The 18,458-nt window shown below is 43.3% G+C and overlaps 1 protein-coding gene across 1 annotated transcript in view; it reads left to right on the top strand.

Moving 5' to 3' along the window:
* The window catches only part of LOC308120496 (attractin-like protein 1), a gene marked incomplete at both ends in the record, with an annotated part of 279,677 nt that extends 264,375 nt beyond the window's left edge, over nucleotides 1-15,302 (top strand). The window contains one exon of the mRNA XM_080481128.1: nucleotides 15,181-15,302. Coding sequence (XP_080337254.1) covers nucleotides 15,181-15,302 — 122 coding nt within the window. The remainder of the gene's footprint in view (nucleotides 1-15,180) is intronic.
* Nucleotides 15,303-18,458: the final 3,156 nt, after the last annotated feature.

Genomic DNA, 18,458 nt, shown 5'->3' on the forward strand with positions numbered 1-18,458 from the left:
AACAAATATCGACTCACACACTGGTCATTTCTCCACTTTCATTTGATCGTGGCTGTTGTTGTAAACTGTCAGCTGTCCTGGAACCATGAAATCCCAACATCTCCGTCGCTGTGGAGGCAGTTCAAATCATTAATGGGCGTTTTACAAGACCAACTGTTCTCCGCTGCTCCGCGATGTCTGAAAAGGCTCCAGATGTAACGAGCGGAGCGAAGCTCGCGGCAACTCCCCCCACCACACCCCACCCCCTCCACCCACCCCTTCCACGCCCCCGTCAGGCTACATGTCGAACAGGCTCTGGCGTTTGTAAAGAAAAGCTTCGTAAACACACTAAAAACATGATGACACGCGAGGCATCATCAAAAGACTCTCGTTATAATCTGAGCAGGCTGCTGCCTCTCAGCTCAGCAGCAGGGCCGTTTGGACCAGGCGCTCCCCAACGGGAGTCCAGGAGTCCCTTTGGGGGGAGGGGGGGGTCGGCAGGTCCGAGGGTTATGGCCCGCTTTGGGTAAAACCTTTGTTGTATTTTGGCCGTCTATTTACTTTTTATTTCTTTTTTTTCCCCTTGTCCTGTTCAGCAGCTTCAGACTTCCAGTGTCAGAACAGTTTTTGCTCTTACTGCCTTTATTGGAAGCTGGGATGGCTGCCGTACATGACATGGGGTTGGAACGCTCCAAGAAAGAGAGAGGAGAGGGGGTGGGTGGGGAGCAGACAATACCATTGTTGATGCTGCACATCTTACTTACAGATACCACACGGGTCCAAACACTATCTAACCATTGTGAGATTAAACAAACCTGACCAGCGCTTTCTAATGTTAACAGAAATTGATTATCAAACAGCGACATGAATTAGCAAAAGAACATTTTGAGTGCCAAATGACTCAATCTCCATGGAAACACATCTTTTTTTTAAACACTGAAGAACAAGAAGAAGAAGAATCATATTTTATTAATCCCCTTTGAGGATTAATAAATTCACAGAATTGACACGTAGCATACAGAAAGGCCCCCGGGGATTTGAACCCACAACCTTCTCGCGGTGAGGCGTGGGCACTAACCGCTGCTCTACTGTGCGGTCCGGTGCACGTGTTTACTACCATCGTGTTAATTAGTTCTGCTGCTCATGCACCAGCTCATGTGTTCACTGGAAACGTTGCCGTGGCCTCAGACAACTGAGTTTGTCAAACTTAGATTCATACATGTGAAAGTTTCATAATTTAAAATTCACCAATCTGCCCATTTCAGTATATTTTAGTGGTTCCTGCTTTTCACACACACACACACACACACACACACACACACACACACACACACACACACACACACACACACACACACACACACACACACACACACACACACACACACACACACACACACACACACCTGACCTTCTCAGCGGTCCCTGAATATAAAACGCCTGACCTTTTTTCAGACCTATTTCCTAAAGCCAGGCTCATGTTTGGACTAACGCCCATAATTGTGCTACGTGTTCTACATGTCATGACTCTATGTGTGGAAGACGAGACGGTTGCTGATTCCGATCGTGGTCGCAGCAGTAACACCAATCTCTGTGACCAAAGCCTGAAGGAGCGTATGCAAACAGGAGGACAACAAGGAAAGGCAATCAGGAGACAAATGAGCACAGATGAAATCACAATTAAGATTCTTCTTCATAACCTTTTCTTTTTCTTTTATATCACTTGGAAGCATCTTGTTGCTGCCTCCTTCCTCCCCCTTTGAGACTATGATGAGCTTTAATTTATGAAATCCACATCAGCCTTGTTTATTGAATCAGCTTATCATAGAGCAATAAGTTTAATGACTCAGTATAAACATCTTGCCCATTGTACACTTTGTATTGCTCACTTATTTGGCCATATAGTATCCCTAAGAAGACTTTTACTTTGGTATAACTTCATCTTGGAATCCATTCTTGGCATACATCTCTCATATCTATTCATCAATATCATCTCCCTTAATAAAGATTTAGAAAACACACCTTTCTGTTTGGCCCCGTTTACATGACAACATTTTGAAAATGATGTCTGTTTACACGGAAATGGCAGAAAAGCTGAACACGGTGTCGTTTTCATGACGTGCATGCGCAATGGCAGTGTTTCAGAAAAGTTATATTTTCATGGAGGCGGCGTTGGATTGTTTTCAAAAAGTTGCATTTTGACCCTTTTCCACGGAGATGGAGTGGGAGCGTTTTCAAAAAGTTTCACCTTGGGAATCGTTTTCAAAATGTTTTTCACCTGAAAACGTTGTTGCCTGAACGGGGCCTAAAACTAGACTAACATACGTTAGACCATGTGAAACTGTTGAAAAGTTGTATAACATGACCCCTTTAAATATTTAGATCTTACACAACATTTTACTCTTCAGGATGAAATGAACTTCTCCTTAGTTGGAGTCATTTCTGGCTTTAATCTGCTGCAAAAAGCAGAAAAGAAACCCCAAACCTCCAGTAAACAAGGAGCTCGACAGACATTAATATTTATAACAGATGGTTGGATGTTTTAAGTTTTACATTGTGATATCAGTTTGTGGCAGAGTGAAGCATTATTCAGGAACCCCTCCTGACATATGGCACCTCGCAGTCCGTCTGATGCGGTTGGACCTGCCTGGTTCCCCTCCAACGCTCACTGTTGGATCAATTGTTCCCCTCGATGAGACATCCTGACTTCCCACCGCCCGAGCTCTCATGTTGCGCTGTAGACGGACGACACACGATATCCCCCCATCGCTCTCCGGCGGACCACCGAGTGGCCACGGAAATCACCCGGGAGGACAGCAGCACTTCCACACAGACCTGAGCCGAGCCTGCGGCGTTCTGCAGCGTCAGCACGGGGGCCAATCTGCTCCCATCCAGCTCGTCCCCCCCCCCCCACTCCGACCCCCTTAAGCTTTAAATGTACACACCGGTCGCCCGGGCCTCTCTGGGTTTGTGTTTCCAATCTCCTCTGCAGCTCTTCTGGAGGCTGCTGTCGCTCGGTCGTCCCGGTGAGGTGGGCTGTTTGTAACCGGAGGAGGCGTGAGGCGTCTCCGCTGTTCCAGACAGGAAGCAAAGCTTTCGACATCCCGAGTACCTGATGGAAGAAACGAGCAGAGCAGACAGAAAAAGAGGCACTTCGCAGGGAAGCTATTTTCTTTTAATGTTGGAGACTTTAAGATTTGGCGTCTGGAGTCTAATTCAGGAGGAAGGAACAAGGCATTTAAAGTGTATGGGAATAATAATAATAATAATTAAAAAAAAGAGAAAAAAGGAAGAGAAAGCTTTGCTGCACCGAGAGGTAATTATGATTATTAAAAAAAGAAAAGAAAAAAAAAAGGAACGAGAAGTAGTAATGGTAACACGAGTGCATTAGGAGCAAATGGAGGACCAGTAAATGGCTCAAATCGTCCAAGGAATCATGGAAACACAGCAGTCAGAGGAAGTCTCCTTTATGGGAAGTTAAATCGTAAAAGCATATTCATTAGTCCATCTATCCATTTCTGCCATTTATCGGCGGGAGGCTATATGAGGTAATCCAGACGTCCCCAGACCAACTCTGTCATGTTTATTCAGCTTTTTCTGGGGTTAAATGATATTCCAGGAGCGAGCTTTAGACCTGTGCACAGTCGGAGGGTCGGGATGTGAGACACTGAACAACTGAGGCCCGTTTTATACGACAACGTTTCAGGTGAAAACGCATCGTTTTTGCATTTCGTTTCAAAGAATTTGCGCGTTTACGTGGAAAAGTTTTGAAAACAGTGTAGTTATCATGGCTGGCCATCAGTTGGTGCTATTGGCTGTTTTTGTAATGAAATCACACACACATGCTCAATCCGCTCTACGGCAGAACACAGACGTTCTAGTGGACAGACGACCGAGTTGGATTGGTATTATGGTGACTGTCAAAATAAAAGTATCAAGTCATGACACTCTGGAAGAAGCATTGTTCTTGTTGTCCGTCTACTGTGCACGTGCAGAAGAGCTTTAAAATTCAAGATACTTTATTTATCCCCTAGGGGCAATTTAAAACAGCACACACTGAGTAGTTCATGTAAAAACAACCATAAAAACTAAGAAACCCACATTGCATAGAAAAAGACAACAACAAAAAAGGACCGAAAAACCACATATGACATGAAGACAATAAATTCCCATCTAAAGACCTCATGTTTTTGAGATTTATTCAGAAACGTTTTGCTGTTAACGTCCCAAAATGTGATCGATTGGTCCTTGGATGATGATGATGATGATGATGATGATGATGATGATGATGATGATATATCATCCCTGAAAATTTCATGCAATTCGTAAAAGATGAACTAACCTTCAAAACGTAAGGTTTTTTTCTCTTCTTGGGACACTCCAATCCAGCCCAGTTTGACTGATTAAAATGTGAAACTAATTTAGGAGTTGTGCCAAGCTTTGTCATTAAACCAGTAACTCCTCCAGTCCCCGCTGAACGCCTTCACCTGTTGACAAATCTCCTGATTAAACCACTTTAAGGTAATTTAAATGACTCTGCGACACTGGTGGCTTTTTGTGCCCGCCGCTTTACTCTACCTGCTATTTTAGCTCATCACAAAGGAAGTGGACTCATTTTGAGGAAATTACGGGCGATAAGTGGCTCATCGTTCTTCTCCAGAGACTCCTCAGGCTTTTCTGGTCCAACAGTTTTTTTTTTGTTTTTTTTTTGTCCACCGCTCATCAGCGTGTGGTTGTTTCACTCCGGTGGGGTCAGCCGTGATTTCAGCTCATGCAAACACGAGCAATAACGTGCATCCCAGCGCGTGAACCCACATTACAACTTCCAAACCACCGAGGAGCAGATGAAAGGGCTTTAAAGAAACACATCGCCCACCTATAATGCGCCTTCGTTCCTCTGCTTTCGGGTCCTCCCACCCATTTGCGCTCCCCCGAGACTTCGCCGTGTAGGGTCAGACAGAAACCCTCCATTGATGTTGGCGCGCACCAGAGTGGAGTCACTGCGGGCTAGCTCCGCCCACCTTCGACGGGAGACACTTCAAGAGGAATCCTCGATGAGCGAATGTGTGTTTCAGATCGCCTCCTCTTTGTTTTCCTCTTGTCCTCCTTCGCTAAGCTCCCCCGAGGTGTTACCATTAACCGACCCCTCACATTCAAGCGAAGGCACGAGCTCTCAGCTGCCAATAGATCAACTCATACTCCTTTTTAGTTTTTCTATCTTTATGCTAGTGCTGCTCTTATTCAAGCCTGGAACCATTGAGGAATAACAATGTGTTCATGCCCCCCCCCCACAGCAGACACACTGTTCTCAGCTCCAGCTACTATTACCGAGTCCTTTAACCGAACACTACCTGTGGGTTTTTTTCTCTCTGTCTTTAATATTGGTAAAAGGCAAAATAATTCTCCACATTCAACCGACCATATCGTTAACCTCAAGGGTTCACATTAGTATTGAGAGACAAGCTGCAGCTTTCACTTTGCATACTGATTGTTAGTCTCGGGACCACCAACAATCTCATCATTAGTTTGTTTGAAGTGCATCCCGGTGCGTTCTGGGGTCTGAAAATCCTATAAACAAATCTTGAAGTGTCCTGTTTTAGGATCCTCAACCTCAAGAGTGTCCTTTCGCTTGCCCTGGTTGGGTAATTTTCATCAACTTGGTTGGTGGGAGGCTTTCCCGTGAAGCTTTTCCTCGGACTGGGGGATTTGAACCAACAGAAGCAGAGGAAGCCTCCAAGCTCTTGCTTGGCATTTTTGCTCGACTCTTAAACGAGGAACACACTGACGCCCAACGGCAATATGAATAAGACGGATGGAATCAGTCAAATCGAAGTTCCGCGTGCGATAATCCAACCAGAAATCCTGAAGAGTGAAACAAGCCGAGGCTGTCAGCCAAATTGCAACGGACAACTAACACATGGTCCCTGACTCTGAGAGCCACTCTCTCGCCGGAGAGGGGCAGCTTGACCACTGAGTGACTGTTTGACTGATTTGAAGTCACAGTGGCCCGACGTGATGGACAGGGGAAGGGAATCAGACTGACAGGATGGGTGAGGAGAGGGAGGCAGCGGGGGGGGGGGGGGGGGGGGGGGTTGGGGGGAAAAAACATGGTGAGAGAGATCTTATTTTTGGCTCCATCCACCAGTCGTCCACCTCTAATTCACTTCGCCTCTCGTCTATGAGCTTTACGCTCTGCTTCCTGCTGCTGCAGTTGTTTTATTGTTCGGTATGAAGTGGAACTCAATCAGTGGTATTAATGGATTTACCAGAATGTGATTTTTTTTTCTTTTTTTTTCTTTCTCAGTTTAGCTTTACCGTGTTGAGGAAGAAAAAAAAAAAAGAATATAGAAGCTGTGGGTTTGAGTTGCTTCTCTGAGCTTAGATAGTGGGTCAATAGAGACGGAGGCACAGCGGTATTCACTGCCGCCTTTTCCACCACTAATCTGCCTATTCAGCTCGGCAGATAGACGCGTGAATATCTGAGCGGGGGGGAAGAAAGTGCAGGTACTGTAATGTGTTTGAAAGTCTTTGTGAGTATAAATAGAAAGAGCAACGCGGCAGACAAAGAGTGAGAGCGAACAGAGGCACTAAAAGGCTGAGAGGCTCCGTCGGCGACGCACCTTCCTCAAAAGTGAGGAGGAGGGGAACCGAATGAAGGGGGAGTGAATGAAGGAGTTGTTGAACAAGTGCAGTGGGCGGTAACGCTCCGCGTCGACGGCCCCTCACCCGCAGAAACCAAGATCTGCATGTTGCCGCCGAGGCGGTAAGTGGTTGTGGCCACGCTTTGATGAATCCGCTGGCGGTCTCGTCTGAAGCAGCCGAGGAGAAGTGCAAAGGAAAATATAATCCTCTCATCCCCAGTCCTCCCTCTTCATTTTATATCATCATTATCCTCTTACTCTTAAGTGGCCGTTTGTCTCTTTGATTTGAAGTGCCGGACAGGTTTTAAGTGCAATTTCTGCAAATTAAATATGACTTCCTTTAAGTTCCAAACCAAAGCGCATCGAGCAAAACATGACCAAGAGCGTATTACGAACCGAGCACCAGCAATCCTGGAACATTACAGCACTTCAAATACGTACGAAACACTTCTCATATTGTACCATTTCCACCGTTCCAGTCCGCTGTTTATATAAGATGCAATGAGATAAACCTTTATTGATATGGACAGTTATGTCTTGCAGAATAATCCAAAGGAATTGGACAAAAAGGTGTACAATCTTCAATATATATACAGTATAAAAACATGCAGATTAAAATATACAATATGGGCAGGAATGGTCATTGTTAAAGTATCTCTTCACACACAGGCTACAGTATATTTTCATAATACTATCAGAACATTTTTCCAATATGTGGCAGGTAATGCTAATAATTTCATTTAAAGACACGTTTTTAAATTCACTCTGACAGTAAAGAGATATCTTCACTTATTATCACAGCGGAACCGTTGACTTACATCAACATCTGTCCAATATCCCACCTTCATATACTTAGTTGATGCCGAAGGAGCTTGAACCTGTCGGCTGACGTTGCTTCAGAAGAACAGACACTCCCGCTGAACGCTTACACTAAATAACTGGCCGGTTAAGAAATATGTAATCGGGAGGATTTCCAGAGAGGAAGCAGGAATACCTGGAAAACCAGTCCCGGCTGAGGGAGAACATTCAAACTCCACTCAGAAAGGCCCTTTACAAACAATTTATTCTATGTTTCTTCCTTCAACATTCAGCCCACTGACAACAAAATCTATATCAACATTTCCAGCCAGATCTTCATCCACAGTGTGGATGAGAAAGCTTGAAAAGAAGGCAGCAGCTTTCTGGATTAGCATGGTCCCACTGTGTTCACACAGCCACATCAGCTCCTCTCTTTTGTCTCCTCTCGGCTGTTTCACCCCGCCGGCTCTCCTGACGAAGCATCTCCAGCCCCGTGCAGCATCATTCACACGTTGGCTCTCGTCCGAACGTGAGGCTGAAGTGAACTTTTTGATCCCTGGCCAGGAAATTGATTCCAGTCATTTAGAGGCTTAACAGAGGAGACGTCACAATAAATTCGATCTTAACAGAAGACAACAGTCTTAAATTTTCATTTTTTGGAAAGTGTTTCTTTAGCAGATTCCATAATGAAAAAGTTTATCCAACATGACTCGGGAAACTTTGCTCAGTTCAGTTTTATCTGCTCCTCGTTTCATCCTGATACTTCTGGACGACGAGTGTGAACGCCTTAAAATTCATAATTGTTGAGGGGGAAAAAAAGTGTAACTGTCATAACAAGTCTTGGCCTGGATTGTGAGGAGAACCAGATTCCTATACTCTTTGTGGCACCGAATACTTGCCAACGTTACAGTTCAAGGTGGGATGACTTGAAAGGGACCCGCTAAAAATACTCTTGTCCTGTAGAGTTATAACTCATGCGTTTCCACCACCTTGAGTAATCAGATATCTGACTGCAGAGCTGTGAAATGCCCCGATGTGTTATTCCCTCAGTATTTTATTGACAATTAACAGATAAAAAGGTGTAAAGTTCATCGCAAGCGAAGTCTTTCAGTGAATCAAGTCATCAAAGCGAAGCATATGGGGGATAGCACACAAACATTAGTCCAAATAAAACAGTTTCCAAAACAATCTGCACCTCTGCTATTGCGATAAAACCCTGGTTTGAAGTTGAACATCAAGTTTTTAAAGGTAAAAGACTCTTTCTTCTCCCGGCCTCGGTCAGACCAGACTCCGGCTGTGACTGCTGACTTGAAAGCCTCTTTCTAGCGATATTGTCCTTTTTCTTCCTCTCGACCTCTTCACACCGGCCCCGCGTCCCACTGCCTCCCTCTGGGTGTCTGGATTGCTGCTTGACAGGAATCGGAGGGCAAAGCTCGGAAACCCAGCTCCATTGACCCGGAATGGATCTCCGATACTTTGATCCCCTCTGTCTTTGAAAGTATCCACCCCGCTGGGATGGACTCCTCCGCCGCCTCCCCCGCCCCATCTGCCTGCATGTTGACTTTTCGCCAGAGACTCTGTGGCATTTACACGTAAGGGACTCGTGTTCACTATGTGGACATAAAGACTTGATAACATCAAGCTTAGATTAGCTGTTGTCTCCTTTTGATTTGTTGTTGCCTTTTGTTTTTGCAAGACAGGCCATCAAAAAAGCCCAAAACCGCAGAGAAAACGATTGATAGAACAAATTTAGATGTGTGAAAGAGAATTAAAGGAACAACTTTAGCTTGGACTGACCTAATGAACTGTTTACATTCTAAAAGAACGACCAAAGGAAGACCAATTGCCTCTATTGGTGTATTATCCTGACGCCAGGAAACCCGTCTAAACCAAGACAAAATTTCTGAATATTAATCTCAATCCAGGCCAGACTACAGAAAGCCAGTGTAAATTATGTCTAAATTAAAGGAAACCCGTCGAAACATAGGTCCAACTTAAGATATGCAGACTACCCCCAATCCTAAGCAGAAAACCTTCTAAACCCGGCCCAGCACCATAAGAAAAGTCCAACCCCAGTCTGAACTACAGAACACCAGTCTAAACTGTTTAGAAATCTTCAAAAAACAGGCTAAACATTGGCCCAACTCCAGAGATCCAGTCTAAACCTAGTGCAAACATCTTAAAACCAGTCTATACCCAGGCCCATCTCCATTCTTTAACATTCTATACCATATCCAGCACCAGGAAGCTGGTCCAAACCCAGTTTAAACACCAGAAAACCAGTATAAACATATTGTAAACTTTGTTAAACCAGTCTAAGCCCAGGTCAAACATACAGAAGTTCATACAGAATCACTGTATAAACGCAGTTCAAACACCATAATTCCAGTCTAAACCCACACCGACATCCAGAAAACCTTCTATACCCAACGCATCGCCAGGGTAAAAGTCTGAACCCAGTCTAAACTACAGAAAAACCAGTGAAAACCCAATCCAAACTCAGAAAAACCATAAAAAACCTGGTCCAAACTCTAAAAATCCATTCTGAACCCAGACCCAGCTCCAGAATCCTGTGACATAATGCTATATGAAAGAGTCAAAACAATCAGAATGGCCCTTCCTTATACAAGCTCTACTTGATATATAGTAATAATGCAGTTCATCCTAGTTCTACATCTGTCGGAGTTGTTTGTGTGAAATCAGATCCTCACGGATGATAAATGTTTGAATCAATGTTTGTTGGATTTACATTTTCTGGTGCGTCCCTGTTTCACAACATGTTAAGCAGGTTACTAAACCCTTTGATGCTGTACAGGTGTGTGTGTGTGTGTGTGTGTGTGTGTGTGTGTGTGTGTGTGTGTGTGTGTGTGTGTGTGTGTGTGTGTGTGTGTGTGTGTGTGTGTGTGTGTGTGTGTGTGTGTGTGTGTGTGTGTGTGTGGAGGACCGGTGAGGTTAGCGGGGAGGCTCCCCCCACCACAGATGCTTCCCAGCTGCAGCCCCAGTTTCCCACCTCGGACCTGCGCCGAAATGTTCCTGGGGAATTCTGTCTCATGCTGATGACCTCATTAGTCTGTAAGGAGGCGGCGGCGGTCAGCGTTAATGATGCGACAACTCACCTGACAAAACAATCACATTAACGCGCCTGGTCGCCACGGCAGCTGAACGAGCACCTGCACTCACCTGCAGTGTAATTTGATTACTTTTGACCAATTTAATTTTGCAAATGGAAACGCGGTTGCTCACCTGGAAGAGAATCAACACCATTATGATGGTAATTTGTCAAAAGGTGAGAGCCTTTATTTTGATGAGTGGGAGTCACTCATTTTTCACATCATGAAATGATCTTTATTTACTTTCCCATTCTTTTGAATCCTTTAGATGTAGATTCTCATGTGTTTGCTCTGTTGTGTGTGGCGATTAGAGGCCGTGTGGGCGAGAGAGATTATTAGTTCAAGAGGCAGGTTGAATTGATCGCTGCAGACGCCTGTTGCATTCATCCATTCATCCCTTTTCTTCACCTGCTTCGTTCACCTCAGTGTAACAAGAGGCTGAAGCTAAAACCGAGCCGACGTTGGGTTCAAGGCATTTAATCACATGTCCAACACAGAAAGACACACGGGGCTATTGCTTATATTTTCGAATTCAGAATTACAATGTTTGTTTTTTCTTTAGAATTTCAAAGCTTTTCTTTGATCTTCATTTTTTATTCCTAGATTCTTACAAAATCTTCTAAAAAAAAGTTAATTTGGCAGATTTTCATCCAAAACCACTTGCTTGTCTATGAGGGTTCATGGTAGAGTAAAACAAAATAAATTCAAAGAAGAAAAATACAGATAAATGCTGATGAGGGGACAGAAAACCATATTATTTGTGTCTAGATGACAAATGTCTCTCAAACGATTATATGTTTGTGATAAGATTAATAAATGACATATTTCCATTCATCCATCCGGAAAATCCATGCATGCAAACAGAGAACATGCACACTACAAACTATTTGGCTCTTGCCGAGATTTGTAATCTTACTTTTAGACACGAGAGATCATTTGGCTTGTTTTAAAAGTTGTTTAGTTATTTTTTGTTTATCTTTGATTTTACAGTATAATCTTAAATCTAGATTTAAAATTCTTATTTCAAGATTTCACATTATGCAAAATTTACTTCCTGCATGGACAAATAATTTCACAAATTTTACGTATATTCCTTCTCGAATTTAGTGTTTGTATCTTATATTTGGGCTTCACTTTTTGGCAACGCAACCTCCACTCTGAAAGCAGCGAGGTAGTTGTGCTAACCACTGTTTTAAACACATTGATATACAAGACGTCAATAGTAAACTAATAAAAACTAAACTACAATCCTGAGAAAAGTAGGCGGGGATGTAGCCAATGCAAGTTTGTAATATTTCAGGAAAGTTTACTGGAAGCAATCAGTTGTGAGTTGGTCAATAATTTTGAGCTCTGATATCATATATTACTAGTGGAGGAATGACTTAATGTCAATGTATAGAAGTTTGTGGCTCCGATTCCATCGTATTTTGAAGAATTATGTGCGTTTACACAGAAATGGCAGAAATTATGAAAACCTTGTAGTTTTCATGTTTGGCCACTAGAGAGTGCTGTTGTTTGTTTTTTGTAATGAACGCACACACGTGCGTTGTAAGTACTCACATTAACAATGGGACATTCATAACACAGACATTCTAGTGCAGACAACCAAGTTGGATTGTTATTACGGTGACTGTCAAAATAAAAGCACCAAGTCCCAGGACAATAAAGACTGGGAGTCACGACACCATGGAGGAAAACATTGTTCTTATTGTAACCTACACTCCAAACGCAATGGAAGTTTTACATTCTCACTTGAAAATACTGTTGTGCCTCACATATTTAGATATAATCGCAGAGACATAACAGTATAATTTCTAAGTATAGACAAGTGACAGAAGGCGGATATTTACACATATAAGCATTTAGATATCAAAGACATACAAATGATGTAAAAAAGGTTTTTAAATCAGGCCACAACTCACCATGAACATCAACAAAGAGACAAATCTGATGTCCATTGTAGCGACGACAAACAAACCGATAAAAAAAAAAAATAAATCAACAAGTAACAAAAAGCCACAATTCCTGCAGACCAGGTGCTGTTAGCCAATCATCTTCCCTCTGCATTCGTGGGTAAACGGAGCAAATAACCGCTGGCGGCCATGTTTGACTGCACGCCTCGCTGTGTCACAACTCTGCAGAAATATGCATGTGCACAGGCGCACCTGCACAACTCAACTTGCACAGTCACGTACACACACAAGCACACACACAGAGCGACTGTGTAATCGGCTTTCCCCTTTCCGCCTACTGGAAGTAAAAAAATTTAAAATACATTTTCTTTTTTTTTTACAAGAATCGGTTGAGTGTGAAATGTTGAAAACATCCTGCATCCAAATCATATCAAGAGCGCAGCAGATTCCCGCCACTGTTTGTCTGTTTTGTTTATTTTGGCTCCCGCACACCGGCAGATTGAGCTCCCGTCGTAATGACCATGCATTGTCAGGCTCTGCGGTGTGTGTGTGTGTGTGTGTGTGTGTGTGTGTGTGTGTGTGTGTGTGTGTGTGTGTGTGTGTGTGTGTGTGTGTGTGTGTGTGTGTGTGTGTGTGTGTGTGTGTGTGTGTGAGTGGGGGGGGGGGGGGGGGTCCATGACTCTAAATCCACAGCAACAACTGCCAAGGTAACACAATGCTGTATGTATCTGGCCTGCCGAAGTGAGCCTCGCTGTGGAGAGTCAAACATCAGATGCAGAAGTTTTCCCGGGGGGAGAGGGCAGATGGTGAGAATTTAAAGTGACGGGAGGGACAGAGAGACCCCCCCCCCCCCCCCCCTCCACGGCTGCAGCAACAACCAGAGACATGAGAATCAAATGTTTGCTGGGTATCGAGATGAGGCAGGAGAAATCTGATAGAACATGGTGAATGTGTTTCTCTTACTCATTTTTGGCGCTAAATGGATTGGACTTATATTGAGCTTTTCCGGCTGAATCACTGTTAATCACATTCGCACGCACGCACGCACGCACGCACGCACACACACACACACACACCAATGGAGGTGGGAAGGTTTTTCTTTTCTTTGTTTCTTTTAAGTTACTGTTACTTTCACTTTTCGCACATTTATTTTGAACATTAAAGTGTATAATTTCTGGTCTTTACAACTTGAGTTTTACATGTTTCCGCTGTGTTCTTTCGTCTTCACGAGCAGCGTTGTGTGTTGGTGATATATGTTGTGACGAATTCTGACGAAGAGGGAAGAAACAAAGATGTAAAAACGGACTTTCCTGAGAAGATGAAAGCAAACTACTTACGGAGGAACCGAAATCACAACGATCTTAATTGAACTATTACGTTCAGTGAGACGTTCACGATCAATTCACTACAAGAGATTAGGTTTGATTTCTGAAGTTCCAATTTTGCAGCTTTTATTTGGTGTGCGTAGTTCTGATTGCAGCTTTACCTTTCACACTCTCTGGACTGAAAACTCATATTTTCTTCAATTTCAAACAAGTAAAATAAACAAGACACAAAGTGGAGACGATGTCATTTCTTTGATAGTTTCCAATCAATAGAAACATGATTGAATCTTCTTTATTTTATCCTCCAAACATTAAACTAGGCCTGTTATATGAACCATTTCAATCCCTATTAATAGCTAGATGATTAGAAACAGATTGGATTTACGGCAGGTTCATGGAGAATAAAAATGAGTATAAGAAAACGCTTTGATCCTGGAAACAACTAAACAAATAAAGTGTCTTCATATGCAGAAAGCAGCGGTAACGTAAATCGACATGTTATGTCAACGTAATTCAATATTTAAGCCTGTGAAGTGAACATGTTTTTACAGTGAAGCTCGTTGGGCCAGTAGAAATCTGCAGCTCTTACTGAGGCAGCTGTCATGAAAGACATCCACCTTTCTCATACCTCCTTTCCTTACGCGTGCACACAGATCAGAATGAAGTTTTAATGACCTGATTGACCAACGTTGACCCTCATCACATCTCATACACTCGAGATCAGGGTCCAACCTGATACCAATTCTGGAATTAAGAAGCTGATCCTGCTTCTCCTGCCAATTAAAGGCCAATTCATACTTTCCGTGCCCATGTGCTCTCGTGTCTGCAGGTTCCACGTTGATCCAAGTGACAGAAATATCGTCATACATCTCAGACCCGTCTGTGGCCGACCGCGTGCAGCCCGATATTTGTGACCATGCGCCAGAGCAATAAACAATAATGGCACTGAGCACTAGTGAGATCTGGACCATTTCAATTTAAAGATGTCATATTATCCAGTTTTTCAACACTTTCACATGGTCCAAAGTTTACTGCCCTAAATCCAACTTCTCCTTGATTCTCCATTTGAATATTGGATCATAGGAGCTGCATTCAGAATCTGCTGTGTCTGTGTGAGATGGACTTGCTCCGCCCACACATGCCCATCTTGGGAAGAGGAGGAAGTACTTCCTCTCGTGGTGCCATGTGCCAGAGCAGAGCTGCCTAATTGTGGGAGGAGTCAAAGGGAGGGCCTACCTTGATTGGGATTGGCTGAACCCCCGATGACACTATATAGGGTTTGATTTCTGATTGGCTGGTTGGAGCAACACACTTTTTAAAACCTGAAACAAGCCAGGGAGAGAGAGGACAGACTGTCTTCACTTCTGGAGCACTATGCAGCATTGGTAACCTCCTCTCTCTTTTTGTCTTCCAGGTATCGCTATAGCCAGCGCTCTGGTGGACACGTCTCAGCAGCGGGCGGCGGACTTTAAAGACCGGGCCCTCGGCCTGAAGCACCGCAAACACACCGTGCACCATCAAGGCACCTGCGTATGATCCGCAGACCGTCAGCTAGAAGGTGATCACACGTCCGGCCTGCCCACAGCGTGGGGATTTTACTCAAGACACTGGCTCTCGACCACAGGGAAGCATCGTAAACAAAAGGCAAAGCCGGCAGGGATCGGGATGGATGATCCCTGATCGCAAAGGGGCTTGAAAGGAGGATGTTTTTACTGGCAACCGGGGGGTGGGGGGGTGGGGGGGGGTTGACAGCCGAGGTTCCCTTCTGCCTTGGATCGCGTAGCGGATGTCTTCTCTGTCGAAACTAATTGCAGATTGACAACAAGAATGTGTTTCTCCACAAGAAGAGAAGAGAAGCTGTCACACGCTCTCATTTTCATGCCGTGCAGCTCCGCATCTCCGGGGCTTCAGTCGTCTGTCTGTCACACCGTATTGACGGAGAGAGAGAGAGAGAGAGAGAGAGAGAAGAAACTGTTGTTTTCCACTAATAAACCAAACTAAACGGCTTTGAGCTCCAGTCAAAGGTATTGAACCGAAAATGAAGTCCTCGAGATTTACGAAGCCGCCGAGGAGCAAAACCCTGGAGCCGCACTGATCGATGCAGAATTCCCGTTGTGTGGATTCACTGGAGGACGGAGTGGAAGTTTTAAAGTCCGCTCTTGTTTGAAGGACCGAGTTTTGCTATGAAAACATTGGAGGTACCTGTTGGTTTTTGTCTTTTATGTCATTATTTCTATGCCGACGTTCAAAGTTATAGATTTTGATAACTGCTCAGGTCCTCTGTGATTTAAAACAAAAGAAACAGGCCTGTTAGAGCCTGATGTGTAACAACAACCCAAATTGTTATCAAATATAACGTGATAAAAACCTGGAATGTAACCGGTCAATAATGTACAAAGTTTAAACAAGAATTTGAATGTGATGTTAATGTCTTTAACACTTAAATATTATTTCATACTAATGATTAGAGAATAGATGACAGATTATAGAGAACAGAAGACTATTAATGACATAAATACCATAAACTGTATATAGATATAAGTCTAAACAAACAGTCCAAACTTTTAAAAGTCATTCTTTCATTTTTATTCAAATTGAAGCAGTTCGAGGTAAAGTCCAAACCGTATAAAACATTGACTGACTTTATGACAAAATAAAATAATGACACTATAATGCCCCATAATTTAATATTAAAGGTTTTGGGCTCAACATCTTGTTACAGTATTGACCAGGTATTACATTTCGGGTTCCATTACATCATATTGTATAACACTCCGGGTCGTTGTTACATATCGGGCTCTGACAGGGCCCCGTAAATGTAGCTGTGGTTCTTCTATACACACATCTGTATAATGCACTACGAGTGAAACGCTTTACTGGAACATCAGGACCCTCAGCAGGATTATATTATGCAACCGATCATCCGAAGTTAATGTTTATTCTGGTTCAGGTCGGCCTCATCAGACTCACACTACTGATCACTCCTCCGTTACTCTCCGTTACTGCGAGGCCGCAGTACTCGTCATTTCTCCTCAACTCCCTCCGTCTCTTTCTGTCATACACAACCTTTAATGCGACATATCTCGGTAAGTGATAGTTATTGATTATGCAATTTACAGTCGAACGATTCTTCAGCAAGTTTTACCGATGCACTATGACTATGACCGAAGAATTGTTTTTATATGAGCAAATCTGTGCAGTATAACCCTGGATTTCTCTTTTCGTTTAACCCACAGTTTCTGTTTCTAACTATATATATTTTAAGCATATTGTAGCAAAATAAAAAAAAAACTTTGATGTCAAGATCCTCTTTATCTGTTGTGTTTAATCCCCATTTAATGTTGTGAAAGTCACTTTTACGGACTGCACATACACAGTAATGTCACATTATATGCACAGGTATTGTCTATATATGGAGCCTGGCTCTTTTCTGCTCAGGCCTTTTGTCTTTATGTGATTTTGCACCAGTTTTTCTTCTTTTTTTTTTTTTTGCTTGAATTAACAACAAAGGGCAGCTCACCACTCTGTTTTTTGTCCATATGAGCTTAAAATCTGTACATTTTCAATTAAAAGGTTTTAATGCTGATGATTCGGTGGATGATTGGAATTAGATTCACTCTGCATATCGAATGTGTTTCTTTCCTGCGGATCCGGATGACGAGCTCCGGCGAGTGTTACGTGACTTCTCATCAAGCATCTCGAGGTACAAACAGCAAAACGTTCTGAGTCACTCCCAACAATTGATTTGATGCACGATATCTGCATGAGATGCAAACAGTCACGTGTCAGATAATTACTCCTGTCAACGCGTCGGCGGATGAATTTCAATATAAATGGTGCTACATTTGTAGGATGCAGCAAATTTGATCACACCTTCTATTCCATTGCCGTACAGCTTATTCTGCTTGTTCTGAGGAGGTGGCATCCCTCCATTCTTGCTGCCGCGGCACAGTACCAAGGTCAGGGTTCCATTTGCATGTTTTTCCCCATGTATGTGTGTGTATGTGTGTGTGTTTCCTCCTGATTCTCTGGTTTTCCTCCCACGGTGCAAAAACGTGAGGTTAATTGATGATTCTAAAATTGTCCCTAGGTGTGAGTGTGAGTGTGTGCTGGTTTGTCTCTGTGTGTTTGCCCTGTGATGGACTGGGCTCCAGCGCCCAGCGACCCTGCACACGATCAAACGGTATATAGAACAAGTGTGCATCATTTCTTTGCATTTTTATTTAAGAAAAGCTTTGAATTTACAAGAGAACGTTTTAAAAATCGATATCTGTTCACATGGAAACGCTGAAAACGATGTAGTTTCACGTTAGACCACTAGTGGGTACCGTCTTTATGTAATAAATCCACCGACGTATGTGAACACAAGTTTTCCACTTTCACTCGAAGGCTTTGTTGCATAAACGCGGCCCGAATCTCAAAATATCATCTGATCGTGACAAAACTGGAATCCATCACAATGTTTGGTCTTTGACTTTTCCTGACAAAATCAAGCATCATATAAATACAGAACTGTTCCGCTTTTCATCAAAGTTCCTGAAAGTGAATTGAAAGATTTCCGAAGGGTTTCCGAAGGGCCGCTGCTCTTCAGATCGTCACTCCACAGCCACTTCAGTCAAGAGCCTGTAAGTGGAATCTACTCGACCACATTTCCCTCCTTTGTTGATTGCATTCTTCATTTTTACGCGTGTT

Source organism: Lipophrys pholis (assembly GCF_963383615.2).
Source record: "Lipophrys pholis genome assembly, chromosome: 15".
Lineage (NCBI taxonomy): Eukaryota > Metazoa > Chordata > Actinopteri > Blenniiformes > Blenniidae > Lipophrys > Lipophrys pholis.